Source organism: Salvelinus alpinus, chromosome 6 (genome assembly GCF_045679555.1).
Source record: "Salvelinus alpinus chromosome 6, SLU_Salpinus.1, whole genome shotgun sequence".
In the NCBI taxonomy this organism is placed as follows: Eukaryota; Metazoa; Chordata; class Actinopteri; order Salmoniformes; family Salmonidae; genus Salvelinus; species Salvelinus alpinus.
The window spans coordinates 10043869-10071042 of record NC_092091.1 but is presented as its reverse complement, the minus strand read 5'-3'; the positions used below and the strand labels follow the sequence as shown (position 1 = coordinate 10071042).

Here is a 27174-nt window from a genome sequence, read left to right as displayed (position 1 = left end):
GATCGATTGACTATGACTTTTCAAATCACCCATTATTGCTATCTGCTGTGTTAACTCTGGGCAAATGTTGCAATTCTTCAGCCATTCCTGGACCTGTGACCAAAAACGAGCTACATATGGACAATACCAAAATAAATGATCTAATGACTCTGCCTCCTCACAGCAAAATTTGCAGAGCTGGGAAGGTTGTATCCCCCATATATATAACATTCTATTGGTTGCAAGAATTTTGTATAATAATTTAAATTGAAAGTTTTGAATCCGGTGTCGTTTTGCATGTCAATTCATTTCATGTGCCATGTAATAGGTACATCGAAAATCTCTTCCCAACTATTTTGCAATTTATATGGCACAGCTGTCCGTTTTTTGGTCCATAAAAGAAACGGGTATATATTTTAATTTATCACCATTTTCTTTAACCAGTTTTGGTCTTTAATGCAGGGCCGACGGACAAGTTCCTTACTTTTCCCCCTTCTACTTGCCTCTTCCATTTATGTGGTAATGCTGCAATTAGTTGAGTTGGTTGTAATTTTGGGAAGAGCAGACATTTCCATATGTCTGTGTTAGCTGCATGTGTGACGTAACTCCACCAGTCCTATTTATGATATCATATACAAAGATTATACCTTTCTTAAACATTTTATTATTTAATTTTTTTTTTTTTTATCAATTAGTATATTTGAGTTCAACCACAATATTTGTCGTATTATTTGTTCTGTATTTTCAGGTGGATTAAATTGAAATTGCAACCAACTTTCTATCGCTCGTTTAAAAAATAACAATATTTTGGAGATTATTTTATTTTCAAATAAACGAAAATGAGCGGTTGTAATCTGAATAAAGGAAAAGAAAAAAAAATTTGAACATGGGGTGAGACATTCTTATTAATTTTACAAGAGAACCATTTTGGATTTAACTGTTGTATGACTGAAGCATTTAGTGAGAGGTCTAATGCTTTAATATTTAATCATTTATGCCCTCTGAATTCATATTCATTATATAAATAGGCCCTTTTAAATTTTGCCTGGCTTGCCATTCCAAATCAAATTGAATGTTCTTTGCTCATATAATTTTAAAAGCAGGTCGCTAAGCGTACGCAAAACCACAAGCAAATAGGTAAACTGGGATATGACTAAAGAGTTAATCAGGGTGATTTTTCCACAACTAGACAGGTATTTTCCTTTCCATGGTAGCAAGATCGTATCTATTTTTGCTAACCTTCTGTTAAAATGTATTGGAGTGAGATTATTTATTTATTTTGGGATATGCATACAGAGTATGTCCACATCCCCGTCAGACCATTTTATTGGTAAACTACACAGTAATGTAAAAGTTGTATTATCTTGTGATTCAATACATAATATAATACACTTATCATAATTTGGTTTTAATCCAGAGAGGTTAGAAAAAGTATCTAGATCCTCTATGAGGCTGTGGAAGCAGTGCGGCTTGGTTGGGTTGTGTTGTTTCAGAGGACGCACGGCTCTTGACCTTCGCCTCTCCCGAGTCCGTACGGGAGTAGCAGCGATGGGACAAGACTATAAAAAAAATGTATAAACCTTTATAAAAATAACAAAAATAAATAAATGTTGTGGAGGCTGTGTTATATCTCAAATCACATGTATTTATAAAGCCCTTTTTACATCAGCAGATTTCTCAAAGTGCTTATCAAGAAACACAGCTTAAAACCACAAAGAACAAACAACGCAGAAGAACAGTGGTTGATGTTACCCTTCAATAACACAGACCCAAAAGAAAATCAGGGGGAGGAAAATAGGTTTATTCAAAAAGGACAAATAATGCTTGGAAGTAGATGGTCATTCACCTCAGGCGTAAATGTCAGTTGGCTTTTTATAGCCGAGCATTCAGAGGACAGGACAGCAAGTGTGTAAGCAAGAAAGAGAGCGAGAGAGAGGGTCGAAATAGCAAGTCCGGTGAACAGGTGAGGGTTCCATATCCGCAGGCAGAACAGCAGAAACTGGATCAGCAGCATGACTAGGTGGACTGGGGACAGCCAGGAGTCATCAGGCCAGGAAGGCCCGAGGCATGGTCCTAGGGCTCAGGTCCTCCGGGAGGGGAGAGAGAGAGAGCGAGAGAAAGATGGGAGAATACTTAAGATCACAAAGGACACCAGACAAGACAGGAGAATTACACCAGATATCTGTGAGGTTAAGGTAGAGGCTTAATAAAAGAGTAATACACATTTGAAATAAACAGAGCACAGATATGGACTCTGCTCCAGAGATGTCGCTGGATGTAATCTCAGTCTAAGAGGCAATGCCACCCACAACAGGTCACTGAATCATACTGTATCCATCCTATACTACATCCTACTAACTAACTAACACTTCCCATAATGCATAAGTAAACATAACACCTTATATCTATGTCAGTTATGAGACATTCATAATGCATGACACATCTATAAACTACATTCCTAATGCGTTAAGACCAACCAGGCTTTCGGTCTTATGAAGAAGCAGCAACACAAATAGCAATACAAAGTGAGAAAGCGACTTTTATTTCCTCAAGGAGTTTATTTAGTTCCTCTTGTCCACATAAGAATACATTGAGTGAACAAACACCAGAAACATTTGAATTGTTTCCTATCAATACATCAGGTCTTTGGTATATAATGCAGCTAGCTGGTGATTCTGAGGCATTTTGTGTGTGTGTGTGTGTGTAGTTTGCAGTGTGAGGTATACATGATTGTTAGCCTGGTTAAACCAAACGGAATGTTTTCGCAAAAGTGAAATAACGCTGATCTGAAAACACTGACAGAGCATTCAGTATGGTTTTACCAGGCTATGATGATGGCCCCATGATTGTACGTACAGAATTATCATATTAAATAATGACTGGTTTGAAAGATAGACGGGCAGCTGAGCCCCCCCCCCCCCCCCCACTACCTTTCAAAGCATTTTGCGCTAATGAACACAACCCAGCTCCCATGACACAGATGTCACAAGTGAGGTAGACCTATTTCAGTGTCCCACTGTATGAATACTGACCTATTTTCCTGAAGAGTATTCTAAGACAGACTACCCTGGTCCTGTGAGTTCCTGAGAAAATCACTTCCCGAGATGGAAAGGCTTTTAAAAAAGAGGAAGTTCAGTATTTTACAACTTCAACGCTAGATGGATCCTCGCCCTGAAAGTACAGTTTCTCATAGGGCCATAGACTACATTCAGGGCGAGGAACAGTGTAAACATCAAGTTGTAAAATACTGAACTTCCCCTTTAAATGAGGTAAGACGTGTATAGTTTCCTGTTTTACAAAACAGCTCGTCTCTGAGCTGTTACCAGTTGTTTAACTTCAGCTAATTGTAAGAGATCATGATATTTGGGTGCATCCGTTTCACCTCACCCTGCCTGTGAACAGGGGGAGCTTTCACTTTAGGATGGTCTAAAATGTGCCAACTCCACCCAACCGGCGCCAAAGGTGAGTTAAAATGAACGCACCGGTTGAAAGCCCTTATTGGCATCCATATTGTCCTGCTGATGGCTATAATAACATATCGTAAACAGAAGTGATGGCTACATAATGTTAAAACCATCAAATGAGGTAGACAACCAATCGGCTCCAGAGCATAGCCAATCACCATACAGAATTTTGATGTAAAAAAAATAAATAAAAAAACACCTCAAAAAATAATCGGTTTTTGCACAAACCTTTTCAATCATGCTTTTTTTGCTTTATTCTAAAGGTTTAGAAAATAAACTAAAGTCCAATTGTGAGTCCTCCTTACATGACTAAAATACATTAGTCTGTTCACAAGCAGTTTGTGTTGTGTCAATAAGGGAAACGGTTCTTTACTAATACTGTAGCTCTTACAGCCAATGAATTGAGGTATACAAAGAAAACAGCACTTTTTTTGTAATACGTGAAATTAAAAGAAATCAAAAAATAAAAGCGTCGCAAAATCCAAAATTTGCCTTCTTCACCTGGTTCTAATTGAGATTTTCCCAAAATGCATTGCTTGTTTTTAAAGCAAATTTGTGTTCAGTACAAAGATAAAGGGATTGTACAACAGTTGATTGGTTGTCAGGGGTGCAATTAGAAAAACGAACTTACTAATAAAAAAAGTACGTTCGTTTTTTTAAGGTAAATTCCTTTGATTTTCCACCCCCATAATTGTCGTCAGTAACAGACAAGTTCAGTTTGACTAAAAAATAGGTATTTGATTGAGCACTAATTTATCCTCAACACAGGCCAATAGAATAACATGAGTAACCCTGCAGAGAGACTGATGGAGCACCATGGTCAGTTTGGCCCCTTGGAGGAAGAGGATGCAGAGGAAGGGCTCTGAGAGGAGGAGAGAACACCAAAACCACTCTGTCCAGCAGGAGCCACGGCCTCCGACATCACAGAGGCTGCACCAGGAGTCTTCTGGGCAAACAGCATTCCTACAGGGGAGGCAAGAACACATTTGTTAGTCAGTGGTGGGCCTCTGTGTGAGTGTGACAAGTTCAATGCCACACCGCCTAAGGAATAAGGGGATCGGAGTTGTTTCTGGACGGGTCCGAAATGTCTCAAGAATCTGAAATACAGCATTAATAATCTTTTGATTACTCTCACCTGAGTATAGAGTTCCATTGACCTCCACAGACACACTGATGCTGGCTGCCCCATTACTGGAAATACTGAGAGACAGGTCTTGTTCAGTGGTACTCTCTGAGGCGGGACAAAGACAAAATGAGACAGTCTGTTAATGTTTACAATTCAATTATGTGAGTAAATGTTTGACTTGACAATGGGCTGCAATGGAGTTTAGAAAGAGAACAAACAGATCTGAGAACAGGTTAAACCCGACTACGTTAAGTGGTAGAATATGACAACTAACTGGTAGCCAACACACCCAGCCCAGTACCGACCGTGTCTGCTGTTGTTGAGTTTGAGTTGCTTCATGCCGGGGTTGAAGTGAGAGGCCATAGCCAACAGGCTCTGTTGGAACGCCTGTTGCATCAGTCTCTGCTGTTCCTCCATGGCCAAACGAGCCATCGTCATGTCTGGACCCTCTCCTCCTCCAGCAGCCCTCTCCAGCTTCTCTCGAAGGTGCTCCAGGGTGGCGGCCTGGGCTAGCTGCTGCTGCTGCCCCAGGGAGAGCGCATGGGCCATGGGTAGACGACTTGGAAGCATGGGGGTTGAAATCTCCTCTGAGAGGGAACAGAGGGAGAGACATTTTCATAGATTAATCACCCCTCAAATATCAAAATTTGAAATATTCACATTCAACAATCACCATTTTTCAAAACATGGCCATTAGATTCGATTCAGAAGCATGGCCATTAGATTCGATTCAAAAACATGGTCAGCCATTTGTTTACTTTGGATCAGATCCATGCTATCTGGATGGTGAGTGATTCATTTTTAATGTAACCTTTATTTAACCAGGCAAGTCAGTTAAGAATAAATTCTTATTTACAATGATGGCCTACCCCGGGCCAAACCCGGACGACGCTGGGCCAATTGTGCGCCGCCCTATGGGACTCCCAATCACTGCCGGATGTGATACAGCCTGGATTCAAACCAGGGACTGTAGTGACGCCTCTTGCACTGAGATGCAGTGCCTTAGACCGCTGCGCCACTCGGGAGCCCAGTGATCATGTCTGAGTCATTACCATGTTCTCATTTCATTACTACTTTGTATTACTTCTTCGTGTAGAGGACAGCATTTCCCTGTTCCATGTACACCCTGTATCCTGTACACGTGACACATTTGATTTGAATAGTAGACAGATCACTGTATATAGACTTTTTTGTGTTATTGTGTTATTGACTGTACGTTTTGTTTATTCCATGTGTAACTCTGTGTTGTTGTTTTGTGTCGCACTGCTTTTGATTTATCTTGGCCAGGTCGCAGCTGTAAATGAGAACTTGTTCTCAACTAGCCTACCTGGTTAAATACATCAAGTAGAAGAAAAAGAAACGCACACCTATTTAGGCGAGGTGCTGGCTAGCGGAGTAGAAAACTTGAAAATAAAGGAGAGCCGACACTCTAGGAGCTCAGACGCAAAAATATTTAATTTACCAACGTTTCGACAGGCAAGCTGTCTTCATCAGGGTACCGTACCTAGAGCTCCTAGAGTGTGCGGCTCTCCTTTATTTTCAAGTTAAATACATCAAGTAAACAGCAGAGAATCATAACACATTAACTCCTTGTAAATTAGAGTTAGATGCAAAATGTAAATGTAAATGTGGTCTCAAAACTAGGTAGCCCATCACAAGGTAGCCACATGACAGCAGCTATCACAGTAGATGAACACCATGGAGGATTTCCAAACTACATACCAAAAACAATTACACGTTTAAAATATGTATACAAAATACCTGTGGATCTCTTCAGAGATGGGCTGGGGGAGGTGTGCAGGCCGTTGTGACCGGCTGAGGAGTGGTGGGGCATCTTGGGGGGAGAGAGGAGGGAGTGGTGTGGGTAGCCAGGGGCGGTGGAGGGGGAGAAGCGGTACAGGCTGTTGCTGTGTCTTCGGCCTTCCCTTCGGTTACCGTCTATAGCAGCCTGGAGCTCGCCTGGAGAGCTCAGCCCTTTCTTCCTACACTCGTACGGGTACAGGTACTTCATATACCTGGGTGGACGTAGGACGAGGCAGTGGTTGGATTTGTCATGCATTTAGAAGTACATTTCTATCATGAACAGAATTTTTTTTGTTGCCTATAAAGAAATAATTTCTCATTTGAAAACAACTAACATCTACTGAGTAGCCAGGGGAGGTTGGTGGTTGTAGATAGTGCTGGGTTGTGTTCATTTGGGCACACTGTAAGAAGACGGTATAAACTGGTTTGCAACGGAAAAAAATAAAAAACATTTCTTATTGGACAGGTTCACATAGTACCTCCCTCGTTTATCTCAATTTCGGGTAACATTTCCTTCTGTTTTGGTGCAGAATGAACATGGTCCAGAGTCAGACTCACTGTGTGCGGAGGGTGAAGGCTGCTGAGGTGATGGAGGTGGGCAGGTTGAGTCCTCTGGTGATCTCTCTCCAGATCTTCTTGTTAATGACCTCCACCAGGCCGCCCTTCTCCGTCACCAGCTTGTAGAGCATGTACAGGTCCAGAATCTGCTTAGCCATGATGGGGATGCGGTTCACCGGGGTGCCTGGAGAAAGAGGTAGAAGAATTGAAACTAGATGTCTACAGATCCAAGATGGTGGCAGATATCATGATGGGGATGCGGTTCACCAGGGTGCCTGGAGAAAGAGGTAGAAGAATTGAAACTAGATGTCTACAGATCCAAGATGGTGGCAGATATCATGATGGGGATGCGGTTCACCGGGGTGCCTGGAGAAAGAGGTAGAAGAATTGAAACTAGATGTCTACAGATCCAAGATGGTGGCAGATATCATGATGGGGATGCGGTTCACCGGGGTGCCTGGAGAAAGAGGTAAAAATAGGTAGAAGAGTTTAAACTAGACGTCTACAGATCCAAGATGGTGGTAGATATCATGCCGGAGATGTGGTTGACCAGGGTGCCTGGAGAAACATGGGTAACACTGAATGCATTCAACTGAAATGTGTCTTTCGCATTTGCAATCTAACCCCCCTGAATCAGAGAGGTGCGGGGGGCTGCCATAATCGACATCTACGTCTTCGGCGCCCGAGGAACAGGGGGTTAACTGCCTTGTTCAGGGTCAGAACAACAGATTTTTACCTTGCCAGCTCGGGGGAATCGATCCAGCAACCTTTCGGTTACTGGCCCAACGTGAAAGAAAACTTATTTAACCCAGATGAAAACAGTCAGGTAATAGGAGAACTATTGTAAATGGCAGGTGGACCGAGTCATGGAGAGGAAGAGAGTGAGGAATCTCAGAAATGAGGATTGACAGTCAATCCTAAAACCAATTAACGAAGGGGGCTAAACGGCAGTTGTTGGGATGGGATTATTTCTTACTTTAGACATGGGGATGAGTGTGTAAAACGCACATAAAACACACACGTGTTATCAAATCATGCCATTTGTGGCCGAGTGGGGAGTTAAGGGCAGGAAGGATTAACATGTAGCACAACCAGTAAACTTCTGTAGATGTCCGTCCCAAATGCTGTCGTCCAGTGGGTCCATTAGCCTACAAACCTACAGTAAAGCTAGAAGTCTATTCAGCAGCTCATGAAGAACCTGTGTTTTGTCTTGCAAACCACTGTCTGAATCATAACATAAAATTTAAAAGAAATTAGGAAAATTGAATTTATTATTTTCGGCTTAACTGATTTGTAGCGGAATTGACCCCTAACCCTGACAATGAAGTCCAACACTTCAGAGTTATAAAATTATATGTAAAATGAAGCCATTTCCATCTATGACCGATCACTGTACCTGTACACAGCCAATCTGTAAATAGCACACTCAACTACCTCATCCCCATATTGTTATTTTAGCTTCTTGCTCTTTTGCACCCCAGTATTTCTACTTGCACATCTATCACTTCAGTCTTAATGATAAATTGTAATTATTTCACCTCTATGGCCTATTTATTGCCTTACCTCCTTACTTCATTTGCACACACTGTATATTGTGTTACTGACTGTACGTTTGTTTATACCATGTGTAACTCTGTGTTGTTGTTTTTGTCGCACTGCTTTGCTTTATCTTGACCAGGTAGCAGTTGTAAATGAGAACTTGTTCTCAACTAGCCTACCTGGTTAAATATAGGTGAAATTAAATAAATAAGAAGCTGAACGCCCGGTCAAACTGAGCCATCGGGGGAGAAGGGCCTTGGTCAGGGAGGTGACCAAGAAGCCGATGGTCACTCTGACAGAGCTCCAGAGTTCCTTTGTCGAGATGGGAGAAGCTTCCAGAAGGACAACCATCTCTGCAACACTCCACCAATCAGACCTTTATGGTAGAGTGGCCAGACGGAAGCCACTCCTCAGTAAAAGCCACGACAGCCCACTTGGAGTTTGCCAAAAGGCACCTAAAGGACTCTCAGACCATGAGAAACAAGATTCTCTGGTCTAACGAAACCAAGATGAACTCTTTGCCTGAATGCCAAGCGTCACATCTGGAGAAAAACTGGTACCATCCCTACGGTGATGCATGGTGGTGGCAGCATCATGCTGTGGGGATCATTTTCAGCGGCAGGGACTGGGAGATTAGTCAGGATCGAGGGAAAGATGAACGGGGAAAAATACAGAGCGATCCTTGATGAAAACCTACTCCCAAGAGCTCAGGAGCTCACACTGGGGCAAAGGTTCACCTTCCAACAGGACAACAACCCTAAGCACACAGCCAAGACAATGCAGGAGCGGCTACGGAACGAGTCTCTGAATGTCCTTGAGTGGCCCAGCCAGAGCCCGGACTTGAACCTGATCTAACATCTCTGGACAGACCTGAAAATAGCTGTGCAGCGACACTCCCCATCTAACCTGACAGAGCTTGAGAAGAATGGGAAAAACTCCTCAAATTCAGGTGTGCCAAGCTTGTAGCGTCATAACCAAGAAGACTCGAGGATGTAATCGCTGCCAAAGGTGCTTCAACAAAGTACTTAGTAAAGGGTCTGAATACTTATGTAAATGTAATTTCAGTTTTCTTAAACAAACCTGTGTTTGCTTTGTCATTATGGGGTATTCTGTGTAGATTGATGAGGGGGAAAAACGATTTAATCCATTTTAGAATAAGGCTGTAACCTAACAAAATGTGAAGGGTCTGAATACTTTCCGAATGCTCTGTATGTGTGAAATTAGTTTGGATTTAGAGTTGACCATTATCATGCAACTGTCTTGGAACAGGGAGGAAAAAAATACATGTCATGTCTACTAATGACCATAAGCAGCATCCGAGCTTGGAGAAGCCTCGTTACCGTGACTAAATGGTCACGTGGAATTCGACTGCGGTCATGAGTCGTGACCGCCGGTGTGGCGGTAATACAGTCACGCTAACAGCCCTAGGCGTGAATATTTTCTGAAGGCACTGTATGAAAGAAGAGGCCCTGAATTAGAGAGGCGTGTTCATCCATCAGGCCTAATTGAAACACAGGGGCCCCTTAATCCAGACCTTTAACCCCCTTCATACCCCCCTCCTCACCCAAACACCCCCTCCATAACCCTTCTTTGCATTGCTAATAGCGTTAGCGCATTAAGATGCTAGCCGTTCCCATAAACTTCCAGTCACTGAGCTAACATTTATTCATTTAAAAGCGCATCTAGGCAGAAATATACATACATTTGATAAACATCCATATTTGAATATAGGGGAAAGACTGAACATACGGAGGAGCATGTTTGAGGGGGCTAAAGAGGGTACATTATTTTAAGGCGGAAAGAATGGCCCTAGCTTTAAATCACAGCTGACATCTTCAATAACATTTGAACTGGATGATTTTAACTGTTTTAACCCACCATTACTGACATTTCTGCAGTATTGCACTCATAAACCATGAATAGACGGTTCAATAGTGTGGGATGTTGATTATTTTCTCATGAAATACAGTCTAGAAATAAAGCTGGAGGAATTTCAGGAAACCGTTTAGAGGGACCCCGGGGACTCAAACCCACAGACAACGTTAAGATCAATCCTTACTTCTTAAAGATTGTGAATTTTTTTTACAACTCTGTCCAGAACCAAACTGAAAGAGGAAATGGAACATTAAGTCTTGGGTGAGTGGCACGCTACGCTATTCTATGAGAGTTTATATGAGTGGCATGCTACGCTATTCTATGAGAGTTTAGATGAGTGGCACGCTACGCTATTCTATGAGAGTTTATATGAGTGGCATGCTACGCTATTCTATGAGAGTTTATATGAGTGGCACGCTACGCTATTCTATGAGAGTTTAGATGAGTGGCACGCTACGCTATTCTATGAGAGTTTATATGAGTGGCATGCTACGCTATTCTATGAGAGTTTAGATGAGTGGCATGCTACGCTATTCTATGAGAGTTTAGATGAGTGGCACGCTACGCTATTCTATGAGAGTTTAGATGAGTGGCACGCTACGCTATTCTATGAGAGTTTAGATGAGTGGCATGCTACGCTATTCTATGAGAGTTTAGATGAGTGGCATGCTACGCTATTCTATGAGAGTTTAGATGAGTGGCATGCTACGCTATTCTATGAGAGTTTAGATGAGTGGCACGCTACGCTATTCTATGAGAGTTTAGATGAGTGGCATGCTACGCTATTCTATGAGAGTTTAGATGAGTGGCACGCTACGCTATTCTATGAGAGTTTATATGAGTGGCATGCTACGCTATTCTATGAGAGTTTAGATGAGTGGCACGCTACGCTATTCTATGAGAGTTTAGATGAGTGGCACGCTACGCTATTCTATGAGAGTTTAGATGAGTGGCATGCTACGCTATTCTATGAGAGTTTAGAATGTGCAGTATAATCTTAAAACCGGTCGACTGAAGTTTCACATGTTCACTCCAAGTGAGGAATCCCCAGGTGCAATGTTTTCCACTAAAGCAGAACTGGCTATACAGTAAAAAGACTGGAGGTTTACCTCTTTTCTGCATGAAGACAAACAGTTCATCAAGGAACTCCTTCCGGTTTGGGTCACTGTCCAGTTCATACAGCTGGGGGTGGAAATGAACTTTGTTAATAACTTGATCACAGAATTAAATAGTCGCTTTCAAACTAGGGATTCCGTTGCTAAATGAGTTAAGACAGTAATTCTGCTCATAGATTTCTATATGCATAAACTACTCATTGCCACAACCAGCCCAGAGCGGGAGGTTTTAAAAATACTGCCGTAGTTTAACCCAAATTCACCAGACCTCTGTTCCTTCACTTTAATAATCAACTTTATAACTAACTTAGTTAACCCCATCAGCCCCGAGATAGCAGCCCCAAAAAAAATTGGCTTTTCATTGATCTGACTTTATCTGCCCGCCTAGCAATTACATTTAGCCTCACAATGAAGTGGCACCGCTGTCTTTTCAGGGCTACAAGTAGAACACAACAATTTGACAAACAGTTTGAAGTCGTGACTTTTATTGACAAATGGCAATAAAAAAAACAAGGGTCTGCCAAAGCAACAACCTGATAAAAATGCATTTATATGAATGATGGTTCTCTCAGTGGGAAATGAATATCCAACTAGTCAATATCAACTATGTGAGCTTATTACAGTATTATAGACACTATGTCCTGGGATTTCCTATGATTGTCTATGTAGAAGAACCCCTTACAGTATTATAGACACTATGTCCTGGAGTTTCCTGTGATCTTCTATGTAGAAGAACCCCTAACAGTATTATAGACACTATGTCCTGGGATTTACTATGATCTTCTATGTAGAAGAACCCCTTACCGTATTATAGACACTATGTCCTGGGGTTTCCTGTGATCTTCTATGTAGAAGAACCCCTTACAGTATTATAGACACTATGTCCTGGGATTTCCTATGATCTATGTAGAAGAACCCCTTACAGTATTATAGACACTATGTCCTGGGATTTCCTGTGATCTATGTAGAAGAACCCCTTACAGTATTATAGACACTATGTCCTGGGGTTTCCTGTGATCTTCTATGTAGAAGAACCCCTTACAGTATTATAGACACTATGTCCTGGGGTTTCCTGTGATCTTCTATGTAGAAGAACCCCTTACAGTATTATAGACACTATGTCCTGGGATTTACTATGATCTTCTATGTAGAAGAACCCCTTACAGTATTATAGACACTATGTCCTGGGTTTTTTTTGTATAAAAAGACACGGCCCGGGCCCCTTCGGGATCTGCCATCAGACCCCGTTAATCACACACTAACGGTTGGTAATTTCCCAATGCAGAGGAAATAGACTAATCTAATGGTACAACCCAGAATTGACACCCAAACACACAATGTTTAAAAAAGATATGTTTTAAAAATCCAAAATAGGCCAGCGTTACAGTGGGACTCATTAGGTTAATAACCATCCAAACACAATTCTATGTTAATTCACTATTCCGACATACTATCCAGTGGTAGGCCCGCGAAGACCATCGGAGAAAATCTAGACTCATCTCAACAAGACTGGTTTGTCAGCTGCATTCACATTTCAGAACTCTGTAGGTACGCCACACTGACAATTTGACAAAATAGGAGACACATCAAGATTTTGTGTGCAAAATGAATCATCAAAACGAATCCAGTTTGGAGTATAGGGCTGAGTACCTACTCTCTACCCTCCAAGAAGTGTGCACTTGTTCACTACCCACTCAGGCATTTAAAAAGGCATTGGATTGGTGCAAGCATAGTTGGAGGGAGATTCCACCATTATTTCCTTACACCAGTCCACTCCTTCTAAATACACGGGTAGAGCATCGGAATGTAGCTTAGCTTAGACGGTCTGTGTGGATTAGTTTTAGTTTAGCTGAGCTTAATGCATCAGCTTACATCCTTCTTTAAAATCTGATTACCTTGGCGAAGTCTCTGGATGGCTCTCCTCTTGTTTTTCCTCCTTCATTCTCCTCCGCCCAGCCCACACTGCCTTTCTGTAAACACACACAACAAAACATGGTTACACACACACACACACACACACACAAAGGGGCTGCTGCCTCCAGTGCATATGTACCGCAGCAGAATGGGTTTGAATCCATGCTAGTGCTATGTCAGCACCCTCTCCTCTTTTCCTCTTTCTATACAATAAACCTACGAAGACTTAATAAAACGCACACACAAACGTTCAAAAGTTTCGGGTCACTTAGAAATGTACTTGTTTTGGAAAGAAAAGCAACAAAAAAATGCTGTCCATTAAAATAAACATCAAATTTATCAGAAATACAGTGTAAACATTGTTAATGTTGTAAATGACTATTGTAGCTGGAAACGGCTGATTTTTTAAAATGGAATATCTACATAGGCGTACAGAGGCCCATTATCAGCAACCATCACTCCTATGTTCCAATGGCACGTTGTGTTAGCTAATCCAAGTTTATCATTATAAAAAGGCTAATTGATCAGTAGAAAACCCCTTTTGCAGTTATGTTAGCACAGCTGAAAACTGTTGTGCTGATTAAAGAAGCAATAAAACTGGCCTTCTTTAGACTAGTTGAGTATCTGGAGCATCGGCATTTGTGGGTTCGATTACAGGCTCAAAATGGCCAGAAACAAATAACTTTCTTCTGAAACTCGTCAGTCTATTCTTGTTCTGAGAAATGAAGGCTATTCCATGCGAGAAATTGCCAAGAACCTGAAGATCTCATACAATGCTGTGTACTACTCCCTTCACAGAACAGCGCAAACTGGCTCTAACCAGAGTAGAAAGAGGAGTGGGAGGCCCCAGTGCACAATTGAGCAAGAGGACAAGTACATTAGAATGTCTAGTTTGAGAAAGACGCCTCACAAGTCCTCAACTGGCAGCTTCTTTAAATAGTACCCGCAAAACACCAGTCTCAACGTCAACAGTGAAGAGGCGACACCGGGATGCTGGCCTTCTAGGCAGAGTTCCTCTGTCCAGTGTCTGTGTTCTTTTGTATCTAACACCTCGGTTTCTTACGCCCATAGTCTTTGCCCTATATTCTAAATCTTCTACCAGCTACAAAACAGGGTTCAGGGAGAGCCAGTGGATGGAAACGCGCGTGTGTGCGTGTGTGTGTGTGTGTGTGTGTGACTTCACCTATATTTGCATAGCGTGACCCATGACCCATGAGAGATGTTCTCCATTTATACAGCTGTGGATTTTGTTTGTTCCCCTGGCTTCAAGGACACAATGACCTACTCCAGCTGGTGTCTCAGCTAGCTCTGCTCCCAAGCACTGAAACAATTATACAGACAATTCTGATCATAAAGTACTGTTAAGACCTGAATAAGGGTCATATTAAAGTAAATTTGACCATAGTCCAGCGGCTACGTGAAAAAAAATTACAAAGTGACAGAGCCACTAAATTTCACACCCAGCTAGGTCATGTCTAAATAAGTGTTTTTTTGCTGTAGTGACATCGCAGATTTTCCCCCCTCATCTCCACAGAGGAACTCTGGAGTTCTGTCAGAGTGACCATCGGGTTCTTGATCACCTCCTTGACCAAGGGCCTTCTCCCCCGATTGCTCAGTTTGGCCATGCAGCCAGCTCTTGGTGGTTCCAAACTTCTTCCATTGAAGAATGATGACGGCCACTGTGTTCTTGTGGACCTTCAATGCGGCAGACTTTTTTTGGCACCCTTCCCCAGATCTGTGCCTCTCCACAATCCTGTCTCTGAGCTCTACAGAGAATTCCTTCGACCTCATGGTTTTGGTTTTTGCGCTGACGTCCACTGTGGGACCTTATATAGACAGGTGTGTGCCTTTCCAAATCATTTTCAATCAATTGAAAGCACAGATGGACTACAATCAAGTTTTAGAAACATCTCAAGGATGATCAATGGAAACAGGATGCACCTGAGCTCAATTTCGAGTCTCATAGCAAAGGATCTGAATACTTATGTAAATAAGGTATTCATACATTTGCAAAAAAAACTAGAAACCTGTTTTCACTTTCTCATTATGGGGTACTGTGTGTAGATTGAGGAAAACAATTAATTTAATCAATTTTAAAATAAGGCTGTAACGTAACAAACGGTTGAAAAAGTGAAGGAGTCTGAATACTTTCCAAATGCACTGTCCTTTAAACTTTATGCAGAAATGTGGTGGAAATGTCCCCTAAAATGACTGTTCTGTTATTTATAATTGGCCATTCGTAAATGATATAATGATGGCTTAAAATGTTAATGGAGAAAATACAATCAAAGAGATCATGTAATGTTTTTTAAAATATGACCAAAAATGTGCCCGAAATGCTGTCTAAATCAGATTGTTTTTTAAATATATTTTGATCCCTCGATTGAGAGGAAAAGATTTTGAGCATGCTCCTAATGATTTCAAAATAGTGTGTAATATCTGTGGATTAGAATGATATAGAACATGTACCAAAACAGTGCTTGAATTAAAAAGTAAATGTTAGCCTTAGTATCGTGTCCCATTCCATCAAGGTAAAGTTATATTGGAAATGGCTTCATGTCCATGGTTCCATTGTCAACATTCTAAGTACAGGGAAGGTTTCTTGTCACATTTCTTGAAATTGACAAAATGCAGAATGTCATATTTTATAATTAACTGTATTTAGTAGACTTTAGGAAACACTCATTTGACAGTTAAGTGTTAACATGTAAAATACAGAAAATTAAGATGAAAGTATGTTCAAGAGTCAGTATTTTGGGTAGGTTATTTTGGGCATGTTTTCTTCAAAATATTCAAAAAGGACAAATATCAATGGCATACTCGGGCCATTTTATAGGTGTTCCCAAGACACCAACTAACATTTTTAAGCCATCATTGGGCAGTATATGTACCAGTTATTTATGGAGATATGAATCCTTTCCAATATGGTCCTACGGAGTTGGTTGGTGTTCGTTTTGGAAAATGTAGTATAAAATAACTGTTGTAAAAGCCGCCTGACGAATCAATGTCTCGCAAGGTCCCCTTAAAATGGATGATTAATTTGTATTCTGCATAACAATACTTTTTCTTCATGCTCCCTGTGTTGTTTTTTTATTCTTCGGGTTCTCTCATGTGGCCAGATACACATTAGTTCTGGAAACCACCAAACCTGGAATAGCTGGGGGGGGGGGGGGGGGCTATTCTTTAGGAACAGTCCATCTACACAAAATCCATTGAAAAGCCCTGTATGGTTCCCTGTGTGTTACGCTTTTAACTACAGTCCGTCCACACAGACAGATACAGCCAATCCATTGTAAAGGCCGTATTGTCGAGCAGTAACAGTACCCCTGTGAGTACAGCTGTCGCATAAAGCAGCAATAATGGCCAAACCGGTGGCTATATATTATTCTAATAATGGCAGTCTGGTTGCCCTGGGCAACCGACCAACAGACCGGACCTTTTTATTGACGGGGAAGCAGATGCCCCTGCCCTGATCTGAGTGACTCGTTGGCAATAAAGTGAAAATAAAATCCCTTTCCCTGTTGAGGAGATAGTGAAATCCCACTATGGATCTGTCTATTGACAAAAAGCTCCACTTAGTCATCTCCTTTTAGTAAATACTTTCTAGGCTTTCAATTCTGACCACTTCCTGTTCGTTTAAGATAAGAGGACCCTACAACAGAGAGCAAAACGCAGATCAGGGTAAAAGTATTCAGGGAACTTCTATTTTTCCACAATATAAATCACTTAGTTGATCTAAATGTATCCAATAATACACTAACTATAGTGAACAAAAATATAATAACTGAGTTTGATTTCCTAATATAAACTGTCATTCTATGGATCTATGGATTTTCACATGGCTGGGAATACAGATATGCATCTGTTGGTCACAGATAACTTATTTTTTATTTTTTAAGTAGTGGCGTGGATCAGAAAACCAGTCAGTATCTGGTGTGACCACCATTTGCTTCATGCAGTGCAACATCTCCTTCACATAGAGTTGATCAGGCTGTTGATTGTGGCCTGTGGAATGTTGTCTGACTCCTCTTCAATGATGGTGCAAAGTTGCTAGATATTGGTGGGAACTGGAACACACTGTCGTACATGTCGATCCAGAGCATCCAAAATATGCTCAATGGGTGACATGTCTGGTGAGTATGCAGGCCATGGAAGAACAGGGACATTTTCGGCTTCCAGGAGTTGTGTACAGATCCTTACGACATGGGACCATGCATTATGTTGAAACATGAGGTGATGGCAGCGGATGAATGGCATGATAACGGGCCTCAAGATCTCATCACGGTATCTCTGTGCATTCAAATTGCCATCGATTAGATGCAATTGTGTTCGTTGTCCGTAGCTTTTCTAGTAATGAGCTTCATTACCAGAGGTGCAGCTGCTCCTGCAGTGAAACCTTATCCCTAAAACACACAGTTACAGAGGGGGGAGGGCAAATCTTTCATCCAAATGATCTTTAAATCAACTTATCGGGCCTCCACTCTCCCCTCCACAAGTCCAAATAATTGGTCTGGCCTCTTGCTGTGCCCGGGGTTATCTGAGCGGATAAGGGTCTTTATCCAACAGAGTTAGCTCAGTGATGTCATGGTTAGCTGGTGTGCCTGGTCACACGCAAGGATTAAACATGGCTGGCCCTGGCCCAGCACTGTGGAAGTTGTTGCTCGTCGGGTGGTGTGTGCATTCTGCACGTTTCAAGGATTAAACATGGCTGGCCCTGGCCCAGCACTGTGGAAGTTGTTGCTCGTCGGGTGGTGTGTGCATTCTGCACGTTTCAAGGATTAAACATGGCTGGCCCTGGCCCAGCACTGTGGAAGTTGTTGCTCGTCGGGTGGTGTGTGCATTCTGCACGTTTCAAGGATTAAACATGGCTGGCCTTGGCCCAGCACTGTGGAAGTTGTTGCTCGTCGGGTGGTGTGTGCATTCTGCACGTTTCAAGGATTAAACATGGCTGGCCTTGGCCCAGCACTGTGGAAGTTGTTGCTCGTCGGGTGGTGTGTGCATTCTGCACGTTTCAAGGATTAAACATGGCTGGCCTTGGCCCAGCACTGTGGAAGTTGTTGCTCGTCGGGTGGTGTGTGCATTCTGCACGTTTCAAGGATTAAACATGGCTGGCCTTGGCCCAGCACTGTGGAAGTTGTTGCTCGTCGGGTGGTGTGTGCATTCTGCACGTTTCAAGGATTAAACATGGCTGGCCTTGGCCCAGCACTGTGGAAGTTGTTGCTCGTCGGGTGGTGTGTGCATTCTGCACGTTTCAAGGATTAAACATGGCTGGCCTTGGCCCAGCACTGTGGAAGTTGTTGCTCGTCGGGTGGTGTGTGCATTCTGCACGTTTCAAGGATTAAACATGGCTGGCCTTGGCCCAGCACTGTGGAAGTTGTTGCTCGTCGGGTGGTGTGTGCATTCTGCACGTTTCAAGGATTAAACATGGCTGGCCTTGGCCCAGCACTGTGGAAGTTGTTGCTCGTCGGGTGGTGTGTGCATTCTGCACGTTTCAAGGATTAAACATGGCTGGCCTTGGCCCAGCACTGTGGAAGTTGTTGCTCGTCGGGTGGTGTGTGCATTCTGCACGTTTCAAGGATTAAACATGGCTGGCCTTGGCCCAGCACTGTGGAAGTTGTTGCTCGTCGGGTGGTGTGTGCATTCTGCACGTTTCAAGGATTAAACATGGCTGGCCTTGGCCCAGCACTGTGGAAGTTGTTGCTCGTCGGGTGGTGTGTGCATTCTGCACGTTTCAAGGATTAAACATGGCTGGCCTTGGCCCAGCACTGTGGAAGTTGTTGCTCGTCGGGTGGTGTGTGCATTCTGCACGTTTCAAGGATTAAACATGGCTGGCCTTGGCCCAGCACTGTGGAAGTTGTTGCTCGTCGGGTGGTGTGTGCATTCTGCACGTTTCAAGGATTAAACATGGCTGGCCCTGGCCCAGCACTGTGGAAGTTGTTGCTCGTCGGGTGGTGTGTGCATTCTGCACGTTTCAAGGATTAAACATGGCTGGCCCTGGCCCAGCACTGTGGAAGTTGTTGCTCGTCGGGTGGTGTGTGCATTCTGCACGTTTCAAGGATTAAACATGGCTGGCCCTGGCCCAGCACTGTGGAAGTTGTTGCTCGTCGGGTGGTGTGTGCATTCTGCACGTTTCAAGGATTAAACATGGCTGGCCCTGGCCCAGCACTGTGGAAGTTGTTGCTCGTCGGGTGGTGTGTGCATTCTGCACGTTTCAAGGATTAAACATGGCTGGCCCTGGCCCAGCACTGTGGAAGTTGTTGCTCGTCGGGTGGTGTGTGCATTCTGCACGTTTCAAGGATTAAACATGGCTGGCCCTGGCCCAGCACTGTGGAAGTTGTTGCTCGTCGGGTGGTGTGTGCATTCTGCACGTTTCAAGGATTAAACATGGCTGGCCCTGGCCCAGCACTGTGGAAGTTGTTGCTCGTCGGGTGGTGTGTGCATTCTGCACGTTTCAAGGATTAAACATGGCTGGCCTTGGCCCAGCACTGTGGAAGTTGTTGCTCGTCGGGTGGTGTGTGCATTCTGCACGTTTCAAGGATTAAACATGGCTGGCCTTGGCCCAGCACTGTGGAAGTTGTTGCTCGTCGGGTGGTGTGTGCATTCTGCACGTTTCAAGGATTAAACATGGCTGGCCTTGGCCCAGCACTGTGGAAGTTGTTGCTCGTCGGGTGGTGTGTGCATTCTGCACGTTTCAAGGATTAAACATGGCTGGCCTTGGCCCAGCACTGTGGAAGTTGTTGCTCGTCGGGTGGTGTGTGCATTCTGCACGTTTCAAGGATTAAACATGGCTGGCCTTGGCCCAGCACTGTGGAAGTTGTTGCTCGTCGGGTGGTGTGTGCATTCTGCACGTTTCAAGGATTAAACATGGCTGGCCTTGGCCCAGCACTGTGGAAGTTGTTGCTCGTCGGGTGGTGTGTGCATTCTGCACGTTTCAAGGATTAAACATGGCTGGCCTTGGCCCAGCACTGTGGAAGTTGTTGCTCGTCGGGTGGTGTGTGCATTCTGCACGTTTCAAGGATTAAACATGGCTGGCCTTGGCCCAGCACTGTGGAAGTTGTTGCTCGTCGGGTGGTGTGTGCATTCTGCACGTTTCAAGGATTAAACATGGCTGGCCTTGGCCCAGCACTGTGGAAGTTGTTGCTCGTCGGGTGGTGTGTGCATTCTGCACGTTTCAAGGATTAAACATGGCTGGCCTTGGCCCAGCACTGTGGAAGTTGTTGCTCGTCGGGTGGTGTGTGCATTCTGCACGTTTCAAGGATTAAACATGGCTGGCCCTGGCCCAGCACTGTGGAAGTTGTTGCTCGTCGGGTGGTGTGTGCATTCTGCACGTTTCAAGGATTAAACATGGCTGGCCCTGGCCCAGCACTGTGGAAGTTGTTGCTCGTCGGGTGGTGTGTGCATTCTGCACGTTTCAAGGATTAAACATGGCTGGCCCTGGCCCAGCACTGTGGAAGTTGTTGCTCGTCGGGTGGTGTGTGCATTCTGCACGTTTCAAGGATTAAACATGGCTGGCCCTGGCCCAGCACTGTGGAAGTTGTTGCTCGTCGGGTGGTGTGTGCATTCTGCACGTTTCAAGGATTAAACATGGCTGGCCCTGGCCCAGCACTGTGGAAGTTGTTGCTCGTCGGGTGGTGTGTGCATTCTGCACGTTTCAAGGATTAAACATGGCTGGCCCTGGCCCAGCACTGTGGAAGTTGTTGCTCGTCGGGTGGTGTGTGCATTCTGCACGTTTCAAGGATTAAACATGGCTGGCCCTGGCCCAGCACTGTGGAAGTTGTTGCTCGTCGGGTGGTGTGTGCATTCTGCACGTTTCAGGACTGATAGGTTATTCATCTCCAAAGCTATTTGTTTTAAAAAAAAGGAAACATTCAAAGACACCAGATTGCTACAACATCATTGCTATTAAGAACATAAAAAGCCAAGTCTTTTCCCAATCAGGCTACTAAAATGGATGACATTAAAAAATATAAAAAATGTAAACTCCATTTTAGATATTTCTAGAATCTTAAAAACTCTTTTCAAACATTACCATCCTGTACCGCACAATGCAAAATAAATCCAAATGAATGACAAACGTATAAATATATATATTTTTTTAAACACTCCACTCCACTCCTCCTCTCCACACCACACCACTCCTCCTCTCCACACCACTCCCCATCTCCACACCACTCCTCCTCCCCACACCACTCCCCCTCTCCACACCACTCCCCATCTCCACCTTTCCACTCCCTCGCCACCCCTCTCCACCGCTATACACTGAGTATACTAAACATTAGAAACACCTTCCTAATATTGAGTTGCACCTCCTCCCCTGTTGTCCTCAGAACAGCCTCAATTCATCAGGTCATGGACTCTACAAGGTGTTGAAAGTGTTCCACAGGGATGCTGGTCCATGTTGACTCTAATGCTTCCCCACAGTTGTGTCAAGTTGGCTGGATGTCCTTTGGATGGTGGACCGTTCTTGATACACAGGGGAAACTGTTGAGTGTGGAAAAACCCAGCAGCGTTGCAGTTCTTGACAAACTGGCACCTAGTACCATACCATGTTCAAAGGCATTTCAATCTTTTGTCTTGCCCATTCACCCTCTGAATGGCACACAATCCATGTCTCAAGACTTAAAATCCTTCTTTCACCCATCTGCTCCCCTTCATCTACACTAATTGAAGTGGATTTAACAGGTGACAGCAATAAAGGGATCATAGTTTTCACTTGGATTCACCTGGTCAGTTTGTCACGGAAAGAGCTTGTTACGTTATGTATACGTACACACACACAATTTCAAAATTTTGGGGTAAATTAGATTTGTCCATGTTGAAAGAAAAGCATCCGCAAAACACCAGTCTCAACATCAACAGTGAAGAGGCGACTCCAGGATGCTGGCCTTCTAGGCAGAGCTGCAAAGAAAAAGCTATATCTCTGACTGGCCAAAAAAAAGAAAAGATTAAGATGGGCAAAAGAACACAGACACTGGACAGAGGAACTCTGCCTAGAAGGCCAGCATCCCAGAGTCGCCTCTTCACTGTTAACGTTGAGACTGGTGTTTTGCGGGTACTATTTAATGAAGCTGCCAGTTGAGGACTTGTGAGGCGTCTGTTTCTCAAACTAGACATTCTAATGTACTTGTCCTCTTGCTCAGTTGTGCACCGGGGCCTCCCACTCCTCATTCTATTCTGGTTAGAGACAGTTTGCGCTGTTCTGTGAAGAGAGTAGTAAACGGCGTTGTACGAGATCTTCAGTTTCTTGCCAACATCTCGCATGGAAAAGCCTTCATTTCTCAGAACAAGAATAGACTGACGAGTTTCAGAAGAAAGTGCTTTGTTTCTGTCCATTTTGAGCCTGTAATCGAACCCATAAATGCTGATGCTCCAGATACTCAACTAGTCTAAAGAAGGCCAGTTTTATTGCTTCTTTAATCAGCACTACAGTTTTCAGCTGTGCTAACATAATAGCCCTCACCCTACTTATACAACAGGTCCCAGATGTGCTCAATGGGATTGAGATCCGGGCTCTTCGCTGGCCATGGCAGAACACTGACATTCCTGTCTTGCAGGAAATCACGCACAGAATGAGCAGTATGTCTGGTGGCATTGTCATGCTGGAGGGTCATGTCAGGATGAGCCTGCAGGAAGGGTACCACATGAGGGAGGAGGATGTCTTCCATGTAACACACAGTGTTGTGATTGCCTGAAATGACAACAAGCTCAGTCCGATGCTGTGACATTCCGCCCCAGACCACAACGGACCCTCCACATCGATCAGCTGTTCATCCTGTCTCCTGTAGCGCTGTCTTAGGCGTCTCACAGTACAGACATTGCAATTTATTTCCCTGGCCACATCTGCATTCCCCATGCAGCATGCCTAAGGCATGTTCACACAGATGAGCAGGGACCCTGGGCATCTTTCTTTTGGTGTTTTTCAGAGTCAGTAGAAAGGCCTCTTTAGTGTCCTAAGTTTTCATAACTGTGACCTTAATTGCCTCCCGTCTGTAAGCTGTTAGTGTCTTAACGACCGATCCACAGGTGCATGTTCATTAATTGTTTATGGTTCATTGAACAAGCATGGGAAACAGTGTTTAAACCCTTTACAATGAAGATCTGTGAAATTATTTGAATATTTACAAATTATCTTTAAAAACAGGGTCCTGAAAAAGGGAAGTTTCTTTTTTTGCTGAGTTCATCTGTCTGTGTCTGTCTGTCTGTCTGTCTGTCTGTCTGTCTGTGTGTGTCTGTCTGTCTGTGTGTATCTGTCTGTCTGTGTGTGTCTGTCTGTCTGTGTGTATCTGTCTGTCTGTGTGTATCTGTCTGTCTGTGTGTGTCTGTCTATCTATATACAGTGGGGAGAACAAGTATTTGACACACTGCCGATTTTGCAGGTTATCCTACTTACAAAGCATGTAGAGGTCTGTAATTTTTATCATAGGTACACTTCAACTGTGAAAACAAAAATCCAGAAAATCACATTGTATGATTTTTAAGTAATTAATTTGCATTTTATTGCATGACATAAGTATTTGATACATCAGAAAAGCAGAACTTAATATTTGGTACAGAAACCTTTGTTTGCAATTACAGATGTATGCATTTCACACACACACACACACACACACACACACACACACACACACACACACACACACACACACACACACACACACACACACACACACACACACACACACACACACACACACACACACACACACACACACACACTCCAGAGTGGCAGGACTAATGTAAAAGGCATATAACCCATAGGGTGGGACAGGACTAGGGGTGTAAAGGGTACATGAATTCGTACCGATGGTTCGGTCCGCACTGTGAACCCTAATTAATACCTACCAAAAATTTACAAAATAAAAACAAGGCCACTAGGCTATGCTGCGTTCTAGGCCTTGAATAAATCGGAGCTGAAAACATGCCAGGCTATTCCCTTAACTAGAGACTATGCACAAGGTGTAAAATTCTATTCTTAAATGACGCATTCCAAAAACTGTCCTTTTGTGAGGCGCAGCCTATAACTAGTTCTATATGATGTCGAGTGGCGGGGTGGATAAACCAGAACTGGAGGATCTTCAATTGTCCTTTAAAAATCACCCGTGTGGGAACATTTTAGCATCCCAGAAGATGCCCAAAGATGTACAGAGAGTTGTGGATCAAACGTTAAACAGTGTGTTGCCACGCTCAACAACAATAGTCTTTGCAGCTGCCAACACCTCACACATGTTGACCCATGTCACGCAGACATCACCCCAGTACACCGGAGCAAGACTGGCACGAAAAGAAACAGCATCGTCTCCCCTCTGAATTCAAGCAGCCCTTGGCAGCTGATTCTGACCGGGACAGAATAAATTACAAGAGTAGTAGGTAGGCTATGTTTAAATATTTTTAAAAGTCTTTGGTTTATGGCCCCTAATATATGAGGGTCGTCCGAGTTTGGCCGGGGTAGTCTGTCATTGTAAATAAGAATTTGTTCTTAACTGACTTGCCAAGTTAAATAAAAAATGCTTCTAAACAAATAACTGAGTACATAAACCACATGAATAGATTGCTTTTTATAAATACTGTTTTGTTGTTGCATTTAACTGCCGAAAATGCTGTACTAGAGGCCATTTCCTTAGTAGATGAGGTCACCATGAGTAAATCGCCAGTTTGAGAGCTTTTCAGGTGTTTTTTTCCCCCAGTCGTATGTGGTAGATTCCCACTTGGTTACGAACGCACCATGACACTGCCTCCTTCAGCGCCAGATGCACACTTGTGACCCTCATAAAGGAGGCGTGTTGGTAGCACGATGGGGTAATGTGATTGGGCTGTCACTTTTTTTTAAATTTAACCTTTAACTAGGCAAGTCAGTGAACAACAAATTCTTAATTAGAATGACGGTCTATCCTGGCCAAACCCTCCCCTAACCAAGAACGACGGACGACAATGGGCCAATTGTGTGCCGTCCTATGGGATGACAGCATAACAGCTGTACTTTTAATTTATGGTTGACACACCTTGTTGGACATTAGCCAAAATGGCATTTCTCAACTAGTTCAAACCACATGAATTCATCCAACTTTTATTTACGACTTAAATTCCCACCTCCCACATGGTTACAAACGCAGCATCAGAATGGAAACTTGAGAGGCCTAACATGTTGATCCGGTCACAACAACAATGCAAGGAACATTGTGAACGCTGAACATTGTGAATGGCATTTAACTTTCCCCAAAACGGCAACATGTACAAAACCATGGGTTTGGTGAACCGTTACACCCCTAGGCAGAACTAATGTAAAGACAGACCCTTTAACCTTCTCCACTTGGTTTATAAACCATCTTGTATCCACAAGACAGTTGGTCCTCATCAATCAACGTAAATGAGGCCAGAATAAAACCAAATCAGGGCTGTGTTTAGGGCTCCATTGATCATGTGCAGCTGTGCCAAACTGCAGCACAAAGCGTTGCCGAGCGACAGCTGAATTATGCAAGGACCAGGGGTGGTCAATGACGCAAGTACTGAATTCATTTCATTAAATTTAACCAGGCTAGCCTCGTTAAGACAACTTTTTGTTGTTGTTATTGACAGAAATGCAGTACTAAAAAGAAGATCTCCTCTTGGCCCCATTCACAAGGTCAGGCCCCTTTAAACAACTATGTAATGTGCTGATTGTCGAAGATATGGGACCGATTTTGCCATTAATAATATATAGTATTTAGCAGACTTTTTTTTATCCAAAGTGACATAGTGCTGCGTGCATTCAGTTCACACATGGGTGGTCCCGGGAATCTAACCCACTATCATGGCATTGCAAGCACCATGCTCTACCAACTGAGAAACAGACGACCATTTTGTATTTTGTATTTATTAAATTATCCCCATTAGCTGCTGCCAAGGCAGCAACTACTCTTCCTGGGGTCCCGCAAAATTAAGGCAGTAAAAACATTACAATAAATTCATTACAGAATCCACAACACACTTAAGTGTGTGCCCTCAGGCCCATACTCCACTACCACATATCTACAACGCAAAATCCATGTGAACGTGTGTGTAGTGCGTATGTTATCATGTGTGTGTACTGTATGCATGTGTCTGTGCCTATGTTTGTGTTACTATTTGTTTATTAATTTAACCTTTAATTAGGCAAGTCAGTTTAGAACAAATTCTTATTTACATCTATTGAGCAAAAAGCTTTTAAAAATTAAAACCCATCCTCCACTCTCTCATTTGTAAATGGATTTTATGGCATCTGCTAGCCTTTGTACGGACAGACAGTCTGGCTCTCCACCTCCATCTTTAATGACATCTGACCCTGAGACTAAGGAGGAAAACTAGTCTATAGGCTGCAGTAAAAGTTGAAAGGGAATTAAAGCATTTGAGGCAGACCTTAATCCAGGACACTATCCTAGTACTACACCCATCCAACTCAAAAAACACCTTTAAAATGTACTTATCTCACTGAGGGACAAGTTTCAATTAAACCAGAGATAAGGGGGAAGTATCTTTCTTTAATGTTTCTTAACTGGATTGAACACAGAAGGAAAATCAGAAAGATGTAATATTCTCAAACAAATCCTCTCACCTCCACCACCATCTTTAATGACAACTGACACTAGGACCAAAGGGGAAGACAATTCTATAGGGTGCAGTAAAGATGAAAAAGAAATGAAATGGTTCAAATTACAGGGGGTCTGGGTAGTGGATACATGACCTTGGGGGGGTGGCTAAAATAATGTAAGAATGGATTACACCCTTCAAAAAGAACAAGTAAAAGATTGACGTCAGGCACCTCTAAAGAAATCCGTACCGCACTCAT

At 43.2% G+C, this 27174-nt stretch overlaps 1 protein-coding gene across 1 annotated transcript in view; it reads right to left on the bottom strand.

The window, feature by feature from the left end:
* Positions 1–2500: 2500 nt before the first annotated feature.
* Positions 2501–27174, bottom strand: part of LOC139578119 (AT-rich interactive domain-containing protein 3B-like) — a 35730-nt gene continuing 11056 nt past the window's right edge. Inside the window, exons 3-9 of the mRNA XM_071405357.1 lie at positions 13355–13429; positions 11454–11526; positions 6931–7114; positions 6331–6584; positions 4875–5156; positions 4579–4674; positions 2501–4406 (exon numbers count right to left, since the gene is read on the bottom strand). Coding sequence (XP_071261458.1) covers positions 4264–4406; positions 4579–4674; positions 4875–5156; positions 6331–6584; positions 6931–7114; positions 11454–11526; positions 13355–13429 — 1107 coding nt within the window. The 3' untranslated portion in view covers positions 2501–4263. The remainder of the gene's footprint in view (positions 4407–4578; positions 4675–4874; positions 5157–6330; positions 6585–6930; positions 7115–11453; positions 11527–13354; positions 13430–27174) is intronic.